The following is a 16,763-nucleotide window of genomic DNA, read 5'->3' as shown; positions in this document are numbered from 1 at the left end:
ACCAGTAATATCTTAAATGCATTAGTCTTTCCATCTTTATCAGCAGCAGTGATGACTATGATCTTGTTCTTCCCTCCTATTTTCCAGGTGTCAGTGAACAAACTGTGGGTTGTCCTCTAAGAGGACAAAATCCAAGCTGGAGTAACAACTGTGATGTAAGGGCCTGCTTCATGTCACATGCTGTTCTTGTATGTGACTGGAAGTTGGCAAGCCATGGACCTCATATCTTGTTCAAAGGCTGCTCCAAGATGTTCTAAGCCTCACCCACTATGCTGGAGTCTGGAATGGTCTTTCTTTATCAGGGCCAATATCTATCTACGGGAGTTCCGCGAATGTGCCATTTTTGGCTTAAATAGGGGTTAGTGGGACATGCCTACCCCCATGAAATCTCAACTTTTAAGTAAAATAACAACAAAAAAAATTAAATCCAGAGCTGCAATGGTTACAGATCTGGCATTGCTTACAGATGACACCTGCTAAGACATATAACACACCCCTTGATCAAAGAGAGCAGCATATTAACAGAAACCTCTGAACACTGTTAAAAACAGACTAGGATCAAACAGAAGTTCAGGTGGAAGATCTAGGTGGACAGGCCATTAGCTGACTGCCCTAAACTAGAGATGTAATTAGCTACAGCACACTGTAGTATAGGAGTTCAGACTACTTACATACCCCACCAACAGGCTTTGTTTTATTCTGCTGAGCTGCAACAGCACAAAGACATGACATGCTTCTCCTCTGGCCCAAGAGAAATATTTTCTCCCCCCAGGCATTGTTCTGTATTTTCTCAATATGGAGTGATGCAAAAAGAATTTTTGTTTGTACTTTAGGGTAGACATTGTTAGAACCAAAGACAAAGCAGGATCCAAAAACTCTGCTTGACTGAAGTTGTCTTTATGCTTATTTGGCCTTCAGCTGAGCACAGTGAGATCAGGTGAGCAAGACAATGTGTGGCCAGTGGTAGATGATTTCTCAACTCACTGGTGCAAAAGAAAAAGCAACATAAGGCAGAGTAACTTCTTTTTTGTCTTGTTCTTAAACAGTAGTAAATCATACTTGGTTTGATTTACATTTTGGCTGTTCTCACATTAGACCACAAGGACAGATTAAAATCAGTGCCTGAAATTTTTTTTTACAAACATCTTCCAGTTAACTTTGCTGTCTCCCTGCACCACCACTAGCAAAAGTATGTAGGTAGTATCTAAGAATGTTGCTTGAAACATTCTTGATTATACTAAGATAACTCAATATATAAAAGTTCATGAGCTTTTATAATTTGAATTCTTGTTGGAGTGGAGCCTACATTTGATAATTCATGTACAAAACATTTTGAGAGGGAAAGAAAATCTCATTTTCCCTCATGACTTCCTACAAAGACAAGAGCAAACAAGTTGAATCTCCTTCTGCAAGGTGCCGAACTACCTTGCAGAAAGAGATTCTGTCCTTGAACAGCTATGACTGAAGTTGATCTGGCCTGACAGAAACAGACTGATTACCAGTGTCTTTGTTTACCAGCACCTTTTCAAAGACAAGGAGAGGGAGTAAGCAACACAGCTAACAGTGCACTGCCCAGTTATAGGTCATGCAGCATTCCTCTTTCACAACACAGATTCAGCTAGGTGTGCTTCCTGCAGACTGCCCATCTGGATACCCCTCTACCCCCACTACAGGGAGTTCACTGAGGCAACAGCTACAGTGGGAATGGCTTCTCAGGGGAAAGTGATTGGACTACTACTAAAATGGCCCATTACATGCAGAAAGTGCAGCAGCCACAAAAATGTCCATTAGTGGTGCAGGGAAAGCAGCAGCATGTGTCTGTATGACTGAAGAGACTCTTCCATGTATGACTAAGTTCTATTTCAGGTAATGGGTTGGGTGCATTTCTGGATTCCTTGGGATGGCCCCACAGAAACCAATCTGGGAATCTAAATAAACTGCTTCCGGCTGCAACCTCCTCCATTACGACTGATGTGAAACAGGGCAGGGCTTACAGGACAGAGGCTGCCTAACTGCAAGGGAGCTCAAAAGTTTTGTTGTTGCTGATGAAGCATTCAAAATGTTGCAAGTATCATACCAGCTCAGACTAATAGTAAAAAAACCAGCAGCTGTAAATCAAGTAATAAAATTACTATTAACTGCTTGGAGAAGACACAGGCTGAAGCCCAAAGCAGTGGATCAGTTTAGGAGAGAAATAAGAACAGATACTTGCACCTTCCCCTGCATATGTGAAACATGAAGGATTTAACCTCAAACAGAAATGGGCTGTCTTAATATCAGACTAATTATCCATGTCAAATAGCAATGAAGAAGTGTCGCTCCTATGATAACATAAAGAAAGAACAGCATTTTGTTCTGATTTTTAAGACTGCAAGCTCCTCAGGGCTGTAACTTACTTAAATTTTGTGTAACACAGGGTTAATTGTGAGCTCTTGCATCAGAACAACTCAAGTAGTTTTTCCATCTGCCTGTCCAAGGAGACAGGCAATGGTGAAACAAGGGTTGCCAGGAGAAAGAAGATCTTCCACAGAAGTCAGGTTTTTCCAGCCCTTCCTAAGAAAAGGTTTTGATGGCACTGCTGGACATGCTTGCCATTTTTACTGTGTTAACCTAAAGCATTTCTATTCTACGTTGTTTGAACCAGGTTTCTGTTGAAGAGTCTGATCCAGAGCAGCACGTTAGTAGAAACCCATCTTCAACAGTGGTTTAATTCATTTGCTGTCCTCTGACCAGAGGTGCAGGTAAACACTGTTTCATCACTTCACCCCGGAGACACCGACCTTAAGCATGGGGGCAAGGCAGACAGCTGGGAGTGGCAGTGTCAAACCAGACAGGCAAGATTCATTGGAAATTCCCTGTCAAGAGCAAATCCTTTATTTTGTTGCAATTGGAATTTGTCAACCTTACAGAGCTCTCTCAGAAGTCAGATCATTTGGAAAGAGATCATGCTAATGGAATAACAGAGTCTCTTTACAAGTGTTCTGAGCACTGGCAAGTGCCGCTTGCATCTGAATTGTCTCCCAGGAGGGATATGGACATGTGCAACTGAGCTTCCCTCATAACCACAGAAAGAGCATCACACAGGTAACATCCTACCAGGGGACCAAATAATAAAGTCAAATCCTCCTTTCAGACTAATACACAACTCTTTCAGACTAACATGTTGCTCTTACAGACATGACCTTGGCACAGCCACTGCAGGCCACAACACTGTTTCAGTAGCAGACTACCTTTCCAAAGGATCCTTCCTTTTGAGACAGTGAGCAACACTGCCCTACATCTTTCCCAGTCATGCCACAGAAACATTTTTGATGACTTCACTATTCTTCATTTCTTTTCCTAAGCCACTTGACACTAGGACTAACATACCATTATAAGAAAGCAACACTTTGTAAAGGGCTATCAGCATATTCAGGAGACACTTTAACCACAGGCCTCTGTAAATAACTTTTATTATGCTTTGAAGTTCTCATCACACAAGTGATCACAATGCAGACATTTTTCTCAGTGCAAAGTGCTTTGCTGCCTGTTGAACCAGTGCATAACCTGTTAGTAAAAGCAGGAAGTTATTTATCAGGCAGTCAGTACTGCCTTAAACACACAACTTTACTGCTACCCACATTGCTTCACCGTCTGTATTTATGGACTTGTATCCACCTCCTCAAATCAAGGCCCCATTTATCCCCAAGCATGCACAGCAAACCCTGCACTTCTCAGGTGTATTTGTGAGAACAGTCACATGCCCTCCAAGCCTCTCTCAGATTACAGCACATCCTTTAACTGTCCAAAACATCACCCGTTTTGGCTGCAAATCCACTTGGATTCTTCCATCTGACCAGCTCCTCTGTTTTCCCATTCTCCAGCTCCTCTTCTCCCCATGAAGAGTGTGATCACTTCTGTTTGCAAGGAAGATGATAGCGGGAGGTTTGGTGGTCCTTCAGGTCAAACTCCTCATGGCCTTCCCTAAGAAGTAAACAAAGTGTGGTCAGAAGTAAATACCCAGGCCAGGAATCCCTCCTTAGCCACTGCACAAGATATCACCCAGCAGCCCTTAAAGCAGAAACTTATCCCAAGGGCTGGCTGTGAGGACCTGATTGGCAGCCATGTGGACTAACTACTTAAGATATTTGCTTGTAACAGAAATTTCTGAGGTGCTTTCTGAGAAGGTCTGCTCATCCTTGTCAGCTGGATTTGAAAATAACAACAGCTCCTTCTGTTTCTTTCCCTCTTGAAGAGATTAATGTAACTAATAGCTCATTTTCATCACCGTGTCTGTGATTCCAGGGACATTAGCAACTGTGACAACAGACAAAATGACAGTCTCCTCCAGAAACCGCTGGAAAATAACTGAAAATAATGCAGTGTATTGGCAGCTGTCTTAACCACACTCAGGAGCAGGCAGTGCTGAGTAAGCATGGCACTCACCTGCCAGACTGTTAAATCTGCTTTTACTGATTTTTGCTGTCAGGTAGTTTTGTTTGTATGTTTTGTTTTTAATAATGTAACATTGCCAGTCATATGCTTTCCAAACATTTCCCCCCCCTGCATTTGCATTTCCCTACAAATACATTTGCAGGAAATGAGAGAATATGCACAAAAGCATCTTTTGTTATCGCAACCTCATTTTTAGCAACCTGATGTCTTAATGTCATCCAGCACTAATCTGAGAACCCAGCCAACTACCCAACAGTTTTGAGGCATGAAAAAAGAGAAATCACACAAGCTGTTAGGAATAGCTTTGTATTCAAATGAATTAACCCTCCAAATCTGACACATGAAAATTTTGTCAAAAATCAAGCTATACATGTTTAAGAACCAAGACTACAGCTGCTGCAAGGTCTGACTGGTGAAAAAAAGCTCACAAATACATATCTAAACAACGAATTTTTTAATATGGTTTAGGATTGCAAAGTCTCAACCTAAGAAAAGCCTCAGTAATTCGTATTATCTGATCTCGCCCTTTAAGGGAATCCAGCCCAGGTCATGCATCAATGGCATTAACAAGCCATAGGAGTCACTGAACAATGGTCTCATTTATCCCATCCCACGTAATGCAGCACATCAGCTGCTCCACAGAACACTCAGACAATGTGCCCAAACATGCACTGAAGCATTTCTGCCTAGGACCAGTTTACTCCCTGAAGCCTGAGACAACTACTGATCACAAGAAAGTACTTCTCTAACACCTAGAATTCAGCTCAGATCTGGATTCCTCAAATCCTGCCTCCTACTGCCTGTTTTTCTACCCAATGAGAAAAATATACAAAAGGGGCCAAGCTTACCTTTGACCCACCTCTCAGATCCAGAGGAATTGTGATACTCACCAGAAACAGCGCTGGCAGTAGAGGTCTCCGTCACAGCCATGGCAGCGCAAAGTGGCATCTTCGTTGCAGATGCAGCACCAGGGTAACTCATCCTCATCACTATCATCTGCCCTTGCAAGAGCTGAGGTGGCTGGAGTGTGGCTCTAATTCACACAGAAAACAAGAGACAGAGAGTTCAAACCCCAGCACAGATAATAAAGGACTTTAACTGTAATGTATGACGGCCACAGTGACCTGTCCCCAGTCCCCACAGTTTCCTCTCTGTTGATGATGAGTCTATGAGATGAACCTGCCCAGAGTGCAGGAACAGGCTCCATATGTGTCTAGATTGCTAAATAAAAACGCAAGGTTCTTGCTAGAATTTGGGTTTGAATCTATGTTGCTTGGAACGTAAATAGGTATTCAGCCTCATTTAGTGTCTACAGTGACACACACCTACATTGTGTGTGCTAAGGGCATGAAGCCCAGATATTCTGGCAGGCACCACAATAATACCATGTGACAGAGAATTCCTGCTGCAAAAGCAAAAGATCAGTTTTGCTGAAAGGGGCTAAGTGGGAAGGGAAAGGAATGCGAAGGTGGGGGTGTTGTTTTCTCCCTGTTGTAGAAAGAAAACTACAAGGGACAAAGGAAGTGCTTTGCCAAAAGGCCACTACTATTCATTTGTACCTGAGGCTAGGACAAAAAGATCTTTTGAACCAACTATGGTTTCCTTCTCCCTTACAGAGAACTCTTGTGGAACTGAAAACACACTGAGACATAGTGCCTGGACACTGGCAAAAGCAGCCCCCTGACACAATCTTTTCCTAACACTATCTTTTGCATCAGTAATCCCAGAAATGCAAGGTGTCATACCTGAGATGGATGTTTTTAATAATGCTTACAATTACGTAATTTCTTCCACTGGGAGTAGGCCTGACAGGTGCCTGTGAGTCACAGGTGAATTTAATTCTTGTAATATACATTAGAGATCATGTATCTATTTCCATAGTAGGCCAGAATCCACTCTGAGAATAGGATGTCCTGCTACTAATTCCTTCCTCTGACATTATATGAAGACACAGACAGTAGAATACTATCTAGAGGTTCTAGTCTGCACATGCTGAAAGCACTGGTAAACTCCCATTTACTCTGGTTCAGATTGTATGATACTAGACCGTGGCCTTATTGATCTAATTATACAGATACATATATATATGTATAATTCTCTAATATCCATACTGTGAGGTGTCTTACCAACTTCTCTTGATTTATACAACACTGTAACATTCAACACAAAGCCAGCCTAAAAGGAATTGTATTCCAGGGAACAATTCCTTTTGTAAGTACAAGGATGATTCACAGCTGAGCTCAGAGCTGGTCAGCCTTGCAGAAGCTGCCTGGATTGTTTGCTCTGGAGAAACTGGTTGGTTATTTTATATTTTTTTCTGCATCAAGCCAAGGATACAACAAACTTTTGCTGCAGAACTGTATTCTCCTGACACCCTGGAACATTCAAGACATCAATTCAAGACATCTTGACCAGTTCACTGACCTTTTGCTTTGCCTTCTTACACAGGTTCTGCTGTGAGGGTCCTGGCTGGGTGATCTGATCTGGGGGAATGTTGAATCCACTTGCTTCATCCAGGGCTGCTTCCTCTGTGAGCTGGTAACAATACAAAGCAATAAATCTCTTGTTTCAAACAGCTGTGAGCCTCATTCTAGGCCTTAAACTTCCTGTGCTTGTTGCTTTCATGCAGTAACTGGAGATGACAAATCTGAATGCAGCTGGTGTTACCCAGACAGAGGTAAACTCAATCTGCACTTGGAATACTGTCTGTCCATTGTGGACAGTCTGCAGCAGCAGAGGCCTGCAGCTCACACACTCTGCTTTGCAGTGCAGCTAGCAGGCCCTCAGCATCATGCTAATTACACACATGTGACATATCAGACAAACTTAAGCTCAGGTCTGCCTGCAAGACAATTCAGAGACATTTTAGTGAGAAATGTAGGCATAAGCTGAGCTACACAGCACATCTCATCATCCATGTTCTAACTGGCTGGAGGAAAACACAGAACAAGAAGCAGTGAGGAAATGCCAGCAAAGTGTGGTTATATAGGAGACACACACAGACCACCAGAGACACTAAGCATGAATGACAAAGGCAGTGTGACAGACTAGAAATATTGTTGTCAATTGCCTGTCAAATAGTTGAATGGCCCCTGGGAGCTGTTATTGGAAAAGCACTAGGAAAGTAAGGAAATTAAACTCTTCTCAGGTACAGAAATACATCCTTTGTACGCTCACCAGGTAACACACACATGAGGCATAAGCAAGAGGAAGAAAAACAAGGCCACAGCTGCCACTTCTGACCTGTTTCAGCACTCTGCGAATGGCCTCCTCCTCAGACACTTCCTCATCACTGTCAGGGAGCTTATAGGTTTCCAGTGTAACTGTAGGAGTAAGAAATGTGAGACTGTAACTCACACCTGCCATATACCAGAGACAATTCTTTGTGGTGTGAACTGGCTGTGGCATTCTGGCTCTGACCTTTTAAGGTGCAGATTCCTCAAAAAGGATGTTACTGTTTATTTTTAATACTTGGATGAGAGAAAGAAAAGATCCCCACCAAAACCAGAGTTTTGGTTTTAAAAGTTTTGTTAACCTCACCAGAGCATGCTAGAATTATCCCAAAGAAGGGCGCAAGACAAAGCAGTCTGACCATACAGTCCCAGCCTTTACCCTCAACTTAGATCTTTCATATTGATTTCATGACAAACCAACCTATACAACTTCGCAGACAGAACCAAATATCAGTTTCTTGCAGAACAATATCATTCCTCTTGCAGAGGAATGAAATGGATAAGCACTAATAAAGAAATTATTCTGTCATAGCAACTTGATTCCTCTCTTGGCACTGTATTTTTATCTGCTACCTGTCGCCCTGAAAACTCAGCTTCTGAGCTTGCTAACATAGTTTTCTGAAGACTTTCCCAGGACAGTAACTGTAAACATAGATATGTGTACATTCTTTCTGTTACACGTCTTGTGATGGGCATCTCTCATGGCCAGTGCAGTGAGAAAGTGTTATCCTGACCATCCAATCCCTGGCCGTGGTCAGAAGCCTATAAATCCTGGGGGGAAAAATAAACTCTCTCTTCTTTTCACCACACCTCGACCTATGTCCGTGTGATCTATTCATCTTCAGCGGCAACAGCTACCCACCTTTCTCTGGGTCCTCGCCTTTGAGTGCTGCCAGTCTCTTGGCAACCTGTAGGATCTTTTCCTGCCTAGTGTTCTCTTCCTGCAGCTCAGCAGCAGCTTCTGCCAGAAGTTTATTCTTCTCTTCCTCTACCTGTTTTGGGTCCAGATTTGCAGGGCAAACACAATCTTCAATTTCCCGATTGAGATCATTCAAACTTTGGCTACTAACAGCTGCAGACAGACACACAGAACACACTGGTGACTCAGCAGCAATGTTCCTTGGGTACAGAAAACATGACAAATAATGCTATGAGAGCAGCTTGCTGCCCTCCATGAAGCTGGGTAACATGAGGAAAAGGCATGCCAGTAGGATCTTCAATGTACATGAAGAAAATGAGCTAATCTGTGGCCTACAGTGAGATTACAGAGAAAGCAATGCAGCCAGGAATGGTATGCCAGATTCTGATGTTTTGTAACAGTGCACAGGTGCATTAGGAGAAGCAATAGCTCCTCCTCAGGGAGGAGTCACTTTAGAGAAACAGTGAATCTGAATAATACAACCCTGACAAGAAGGAACCATCTCCAAGCAGACACTGAGACCCAGTGTGGAGCCAGATGGCTGCTCTTGGTCAGTGTGGGGGATTAGAAGGGGAAGATACGGACAAACTCAGCTCACATGTAGAGTTACACAGGGAGGCACAAATTCCCTTCTCAGCATAGCACATACATTATTAGACATAAACAGGTCTTCAGAAGCCAAAACAAATACCTGGAGGCTGAACTCTTGGTCTATAATGCTCATCAATGGCAACCTCCTCAGACAGTTGGGTTAACAAGTCATCTGTCTTCTGGACCAGACTTCGAGTATCGGGAGGTTGGTGTACCTAAGAAACCAGGGGAGTGTGGGAAAAGGTAAATGAGAGGAAAGTGGCATACTCAATCAGAGGAGAATTTTGGCAACCAAGATCACCCTAGATGGGAGCAGCATACAAAGCTGCTTCCACTGACATTGAGAATCTCAGTTTAGAGTTACATGATGTAAGATTTGTAAGGGTTTCACTTTCAGAGGTGCTGAATGCACAAAACTCAAAGAGCAGTCACCCTAACATAGCAAAGGGGTGCTGAATGTCTAGGAATGCATGCTGCTGGATCTGAACTCCAGCTCTGCCACTACCTCCAGTGTAAACAAAGTGTCATTCCAACAGTATCAGCCAGCAGCTCCACAGACCAGAGACATATGACACCAGCTGGGCATGCAGCTGAAAGAACCGTAAGGAAATGGTATATTGCGGGACAAGACCATTCCTATAGGCATTCAAGGCATATATCCAACTGATTCCTCTGCAACCTCAGACAAATCACACTGGGCTTCCATTCCTGGAAAAATTAACAGGCTTCTGCCCAGCTGGTATGCAGTAAAAACTAGAAGATGTAATTAGAAGGTAGGGCTGGTGAGCCTCCAACACAAGCAGCTCTGAGAAACTGTGACCACTCAGGTACATAAACGAGTTGAGAGTAAAAAACCTTAGCATCTATTGTTAAAAATATACACAGGAACTACATCTGGCATAAAGGAACATGTTGCATTCAAATTGAAGCAGTGATCTACTAAAGGCTGGTGATTTGCTTCTGGAGCAATGACACAATCAGGAAACAGAGTTTTCTGAAGGAAGCTACCTGGACACAAGAAAGCTGAAGAAAGAAGAATGGTTAGCATACTGTGTCACCAGTTACTGTGTCAGCTCAGAATAAATTGCTGACTAAAGAGCTGAGGGAGCTTACAGGTCTGGGAGCTTGGGAAGGAGGATCTCTCCCCTGCAGGACAGCCAACCGGTCCTCCATTTCCTTTGTGGATGGAACAGGTCCTCGGCCATCCTCCTTCAAGGCTGCCAGCCTGGCTTCAATCTCAGCCTGAGTAGGGATGGACTCTGCAATTCACATTAACCCAAGGGAGGAGATTATTCTGTTATTGAAAATGAAAAGCTGCATGTTTTCTTCCTTAAAATTGTATTTCTTTCTGGTATCAGACTCTGAACACCTCAGAAAAAACCTAGCCCAGCCCTGATGTGACTGAGGGGTCATACTGCAGTGACTCAGAGACTACCCTGATGCTAACTGCTATCCCTTTCTTCCAAATCCTTGCCTCCTTCACAGTTTATCTATATTAGGGTGATGTCATCTGGAAATCAGCTGACTTGGGATTCTAGGGACAGGCAGAGAAATGAGTGTCATTTACGCAATTCAGTCCATTGGTCCCACATCTTCTAATGCAATCCCAGCCTTATCAGACTGAAACTCTCCCCTGCCACATAACGGACAAGAGGCAATGGTTCAAGTTATTCCAGGAGAGTTTAGACTGGATATTAGGAAAAATTGCTTCACAGAAAGGGCTGTCAAGCACTGGAAAAGGCTGCCCAGGGAAGTGGCTAAGTTACTGTCTTTGGAGGTATTCAAAAGATGTGTAGATGTGGCACTTTGGGATATGGTTTAGTAGTGGACTTGGGAGTGCTGTGTTAACGGTTGGACTTGATGATTCCATGATAACCAGGTAACCACTCTGAAAAACGTTCTTCTTCTTTTAGAGACCACATATAACATTTAAAATAGTTTATTCTCATGCAAACACCTCAAAGCAGTCCCAGAACCTGACAGCTGTGGACTGGGATGAAAATCCTTTTCCTTCTCTGTGAGACAAGGCTGGTCAGAACATAGTCCCACAGAGGCTAGAACTGCTGTTGCCCAAGACAATGACTCACAGGAAGCCTGCTTCAAAATAGTTTGGCCAAAGACTTTAATTTCATTCTACTCCAAGTGGGTTTGACACAGGTTCTACCCCAGAAAATGGAAAATGAGAAAATGATTTTACAGGTAAGACACTGCTCCAAAACTGAGTAGTAGTTTCAAGAGAAACCCCAAGAAGCAAAATGAAACTGGAACATTGATCTAAAATCATTGTAGAAGTTGGCCATTGTGGCAGCAGAACTTGGATGCTGCTTGGATGCTCTGTCCTATTTTAAGCCTTCATCTTCCTAATATCACAGCCTCTTAAAGCCCAGCACCTCCCCGTCCCTCCAGGTTCCTTGTTTCCCAAATAGTAGTGTTTCCACCCAAGGTATTTATGGTATTCTCTAAAACTCACTTGGTTTCCTTTCCTTCCTGAGCCTCTCCAGTCTCTCTGCAATAGCTCTATCCTCTTTTGAGAGCCCCTGGTATCTGCAGCCTGCTTGACCTGGCGGTTTTGCAGCTGCCTTCCGTTGGTCTTTCAGCTGGTTTTGTTTAGCCTCAAAAGCTGCTACACGCCTGTGACAAGGATGGAAAAAAATACATGACAACTGAGAACAGGGGTTTTAACCTGGAGATAAGAAAACATCCTCTTTGAGCCCAACAGGCTATCTGAAGAATGCCAGTGCAGAACACAAACGAAACCACTCTCTCCAATATCAGCACAATAAAGTACTCCTAAGAGCAAGGGAAACGTTAGCTCACAAGAAAAGCACACCTGGCAGCACTTCCCAGGAGACAAGGAACATTTCACCACAAGGTTCCCGTTCCCAAGCCAACTCTGACCAGCCACAGATAATTGCAGGCGTCTGTTCAGGAATCTGTTCAAAAGTGCATACTCCTTACCCCTCCAAACAAACAATCCAAACAGCAAACAAAAGCTCCATCCTTAATCTAACTCTGAACAAGCAAATACCCACACTACAAGCCCCACTCTTGATGGTATCCACAGGAGAAGAGGAGGGCCTAAAAGGCTCCTCTGCAGTAGAAAGAATGGCTTGGCAATTGCAACTCACTTTTTGTAGTTTTCTGGTGGTGACCATTTTGCTGAACTGCTTTGAGATCCTTCTCTGAAAGACAAAAATGATTTCTCTGAACTCAAGATACTGATAATACTTGACAATACTGACAATCGTCTAGTCTCTCAACTCAAGAGAAATCAATAGGTGCCCCTTGACCTCTTGGTGTAGCCCCTTTCTTAACCTCATTAATACTGACAGGAATCAGCTTATGCAAGGGATTAAGATAATATAGCTGTCCAGGACAGTGGGAGCCTTCATCTCTGTCCTCTGGTCCAGTTGCTTTGCGTTTAGACAGAATGTGATTTAATAGCAGTGATCCAAAGGAGGTGGGGCTGAAATACCCTTGCCTCCCACAAGGCTGCACCTCCCAGTCCAGAGATTAGGTAGGGAGTACTTAGGTAAGACTCCCAGTGTAATTAGCTTTCATGCAGCAGGACACTCTGGAAGGAGCTGGAGCATGCAACAAACACAGAATTATATAACATACAAGTAAAACAAAGTGCTAGGAAAGTTATATAATAACATCTTCCAGGATACTTGAACACTGCACACCACAAACATGTATAGCTCTTCTACTTTGCTGTGTTCAGGCTGAGGGACTAAACTAGACACTTATGTAAGTTAGTTAGCATATTTTATTCATTCTTAGAAATCACAGCTAAGGCTGATATAGTAATGACTGAATGCAACATTGTTAGAACACTTTCCAAAGTTCTAAGGCTTCGATTCTGAAAGCTATTTGCAACGAAGAACAACATATGCAGCTTACAGAACTGCAGCCTATGTGTATTACCTGCAGGATAGGACACCATCCAGAGGGACCTGCTCAAGAAGATTCCCTTGGGAATCTCATGAGGTTAAATGAGGCGAAGTGCGAGGTATTCCACTTGGGCTGGGGCAACTCCTGCTATCAACACAGGCTGGGGGACAAAAAGATCAAGAGCAGCCCTGCCAAAAAGTACCTGAGAGTGCTGGTGGATGAGAGGCTGGACATGACCTAGCAATGTGCACTCACAGCCCAGAAAGCCAGCTGTGTCCTGGGCTGTATCCAAAGCAGTGTGGCAAGCAGGGGGGATTCTGCCCCTCTCTTCCTCTCTCATGGTACCCACCTGCAGTGCTGCATCCAGCTCTGGGGTACCCAGCACAGGATGGACATGAACCTGTTGGAGCAAGTCCAGAGGAGGCCACCAAATTTATTAAAGGGATGAAGCATCTCTCCTATGAGGAAAGGCTGACAGAACGGGGATTATTCAGCCTGGAAAAGAGACAGCTCCAGGGTGACCTAACTGCAGCCTTCCAGTACCTGAAGGAAACTTCCAGGAAAGATGGAGAAGGACTTTTTTAGAAGAGCATGTAGTGACAGGATAAAGGGGAATGGTTTTAAACTGAAAGGGCACAGGTTTAGATTAGATACTAGAAAAAAATTCTTTACTTGGAGAGTGGTGAAACACTGGAACAGACTGCTCAGAGAAGCTGTGGATGTTCCATCCCTGGAAGTGCTCAAGGTCAGGTTAGGTGGAGCTCTAAGCAACCTGGCCTAGTGGAAGGTGTCCCTGCCCACAGCATAGGGCTGGAATAGATGATCCTTAAGGTCCCTTCCAACCCAGGCCATTCTATGATTCTATAATCTATCTGCTATCCAGTCAGGGAAGATTGTTTTTCTGCTGTAGCTCTCTAGTGCTGATATTAAAATTATGAGAAAAAAAGACCCAGAAGAAACGTCAAGACAGGTGGCCCTGTTTTCTTAATGCCTTTGAAGTTGTGAAGGGAAATCAGAAAATTTCCAAACTGAAAAGACAATACTGTCTTCCCCTATTTTCAGCAGCCCATGAAGATGAAGACCTTCACTAATGAGGCTCTTCTCCTTTAGACACCTGCAGAGCCAGAAAATTCCTCCCTTGCTGGTAAAATTTCCTTGCTATAGGAGAAAAGCGAGGAAAAGGAACAAGAGAAATGCAAGAGAAAAAGGAGGACACAGAAGATCTGGTTGACAGAGGGATTCTAGTGTACATCTGTGCTCTTGTGTTTGTTCAAGTGTATAATCCTGCTGCTACTGAACTACATGTTTTGTTTTCAACAGGAAGTCTACTGGTTATGTTTGCAAATAATTTTGTTTTCTTTCAAAAGCAAAAATTTTATAAATTTTAGGCTACAAAACTTTATGTCTTCAAGCCACACATAGCAGAGAACCCTCAACAAGGATTTATGTCATTGTTTGCCCACAGAAGTAAAAACACTTTGAACATCTTATTGTCAGGCTACTCAACTATACACATCTGAGAAGACTGCCAGAACTGTTAAAGGGGTGTAGGTTTCTGGGCAAAAACATAGTGTGGTTTAACCTCAGCCTATGTAGTTAAGCTGTCCACAGGAATTCAGTGTCCATCCGTGAAGATTTAAACCTGATGCTTTCAAACTACTTTGTCAACCATAGAGAACAGGCACAAATCCTGATTCCTCTTTTAGGACTGCAGAGCTCATATAACAACAAGTTCAGAGACGTCCTGTCTTGGAATTCCGGGGTACAGGCAGCATCATGCAAATATGGAAGGCAGAGTTCTCCTGCAGAAATCTGCAACATCACATGGAAAGTAAACTGAAGAAAAAAAAGCAGGAAACTATTTTTGGGTGAAGAAACACTCCCCTCTTACCCCGTTAGTTTATCATGGCACTCCTTGCAGACTTTCTGCTGAGTGTTTCCACAGCGGGGAACAACAGCACTGAAGCTCCGGCAGCCCGAGCAGAAGGACCTTCCGCAGTTCTTGCAGCCACACTGCAGAGACAGGAGAGAAGGGCAGGACAGGGCTTCACCACCTCGCCACCACACCCCGCTGGCGGGCCGAGGCACACACAGAATAAACCTGGGCTTACGCTGATGTTTTTGTGACTGAACTGTTTCACCAGCTGCTGCTGAAGATACGGAGACTCAAGAGTCTCGGAGCACCAGCACACAACTCCTGCTGGGAGCTGAGTCACCACTTCACCCCACACTACAACGAAGTGTGTGCATGAATTGTCTGAGACCATGACAGAATCCTGGATTAGAGGGATGGCATTCAATGACTTATTTTTTATTTTTTTTCGGTCAGTAATTTCCTATATTTGGAGACATATCAGAACTAGGCACCACGAGAGCTCAGTAAGCAAGGACATCAGCGCCAGGATGCTGGCGGGGAAGCGTGTCCCCAGTTCCCTCCTCAGACCCTTGCACTGCGGGGGAAGCACCCGCGGGACTGGCCCGCTCCTGACCCCCCGCAGCCGGACTTGCCTCTTTCTTGAAGACAGAGAACTTGGACGCGCACGCATAGCACCGGCTATCCATGGCGCTACGGCCCCGGCCCGCCCTCAGGCATGGCGCTGCACCCTCGCTGTGCCAAGCTCCATGGTCTCCCCGGTGCCGGTGCCGTGGCCACCTCAGGCCCAAGGACCGGCGGCGAGCGGGGCTGTCACAAGCCGGGAGGCGCGGACACCACCCTCCCGTCCCCTCAGCACAGAGCTGGCGACGCACGGCCCTACGGGAGTTGTAGTCCCTTGCCCCGCTCTCGCCGCCTTCAGACGCCAGAGATCTCTCCGCGAATAAACTACACTGCCCAGGATTCCCCACGGCCCCTGCGCCGGGCCGGCCGGGCTACCATCGCCGCGCGATGCTTTCTGGTACTTGCAGTCCGGTGCCGCTGCCCGCCCACGCCGGAGGCGCCGTGTCCCGGAGGGCTTCGGCTGTTCTTGGGTGTTAATAAGACAAAAAAATGTATTCTCTAAGGCTGACAGTGTTGTCCTGAGGCTACTCTGGGTTTCTTGGGTTTTTTTCGATTTTTTTTTTTTTTCTTCTGTTCTAAGCCTGTGGTGAGATCCTGTCTCAGAAGAGCAAGAATCAGCTGAACTACAAAACTCCAGTTACCGCCAGCGCATCCTTCTGCCAGTGCTGATCCGCCTGCCCTCAGGGGTAAATGTCCTGCGGTGCTTGTAGAGTCACGGAGTGCAAATGAGTCATCCTGTTAACAGTGTGGGTTTGCAGGTACACTGTGCATTCTTTCCAGTTTAATATATAACCCCACGTTGTAAAAACGTACACAAATTAAGAAACGGACTGATTTATTCGAGGAAGTAAAACTCCTTAATATATGAATAAGGATAAATTTAAAGGAATAAAATGGGGGAGGGGAGGGGGTTTTCTCTCAATCTTTCATTTTTGGCATTTGTATGCTTTTTTGGTTAGGTTTTTTAATGGTAAAAAACATTAGAAAGACAATTGGAAGCTAAACTTTGCATCTGTCTAGCAATTGTGTTGGAGACCACCTGGACATTTTAGATATTGTAGGCATAAAGCAAGGAATCGCGACAAATATAAACTCAAATAAAAGGCTTCATTGTCTTTGCTTTTGAGAGCTCAGTGGGAAAACAGGAACAGGAGACTTCAGTCTTGATGTTACAGTGCAACCTACCGATTGACAG

At 44.3% G+C, this 16,763-nt stretch overlaps 1 protein-coding gene across 1 annotated transcript; it reads right to left on the bottom strand.

The window, feature by feature from the left end:
* Positions 1 to 3,435: 3,435 nt before the first annotated feature.
* ZFYVE19 (zinc finger FYVE-type containing 19) lies at positions 3,436 to 15,805 on the bottom strand. Its single transcript, XM_058853532.1, has 11 exons — positions 15,580 to 15,805; positions 14,963 to 15,084; positions 12,306 to 12,359; positions 11,648 to 11,808; positions 10,291 to 10,436; positions 9,278 to 9,392; positions 8,530 to 8,739; positions 7,678 to 7,757; positions 6,859 to 6,969; positions 5,325 to 5,467; positions 3,436 to 3,963 (listed from the first exon to the last, which is right to left on the bottom strand). Exons 1-11 carry the CDS (start codon positions 15,631 to 15,633, stop codon positions 3,891 to 3,893), a joined length of 1,269 nt encoding a protein of 422 aa, XP_058709515.1. The 5' UTR covers positions 15,634 to 15,805; the 3' UTR covers positions 3,436 to 3,890.
* Between the last annotated feature and the right edge of the window lie 958 nt (positions 15,806 to 16,763).

Source organism: Poecile atricapillus, chromosome 1, assembly GCF_030490865.1.
Source record: "Poecile atricapillus isolate bPoeAtr1 chromosome 1, bPoeAtr1.hap1, whole genome shotgun sequence".
Taxonomy (NCBI): domain Eukaryota; kingdom Metazoa; phylum Chordata; class Aves; order Passeriformes; family Paridae; genus Poecile; species Poecile atricapillus.
Note: the sequence above shows the minus strand (reverse complement) of the source record. Positions and strands in the feature narration are given on the sequence as shown.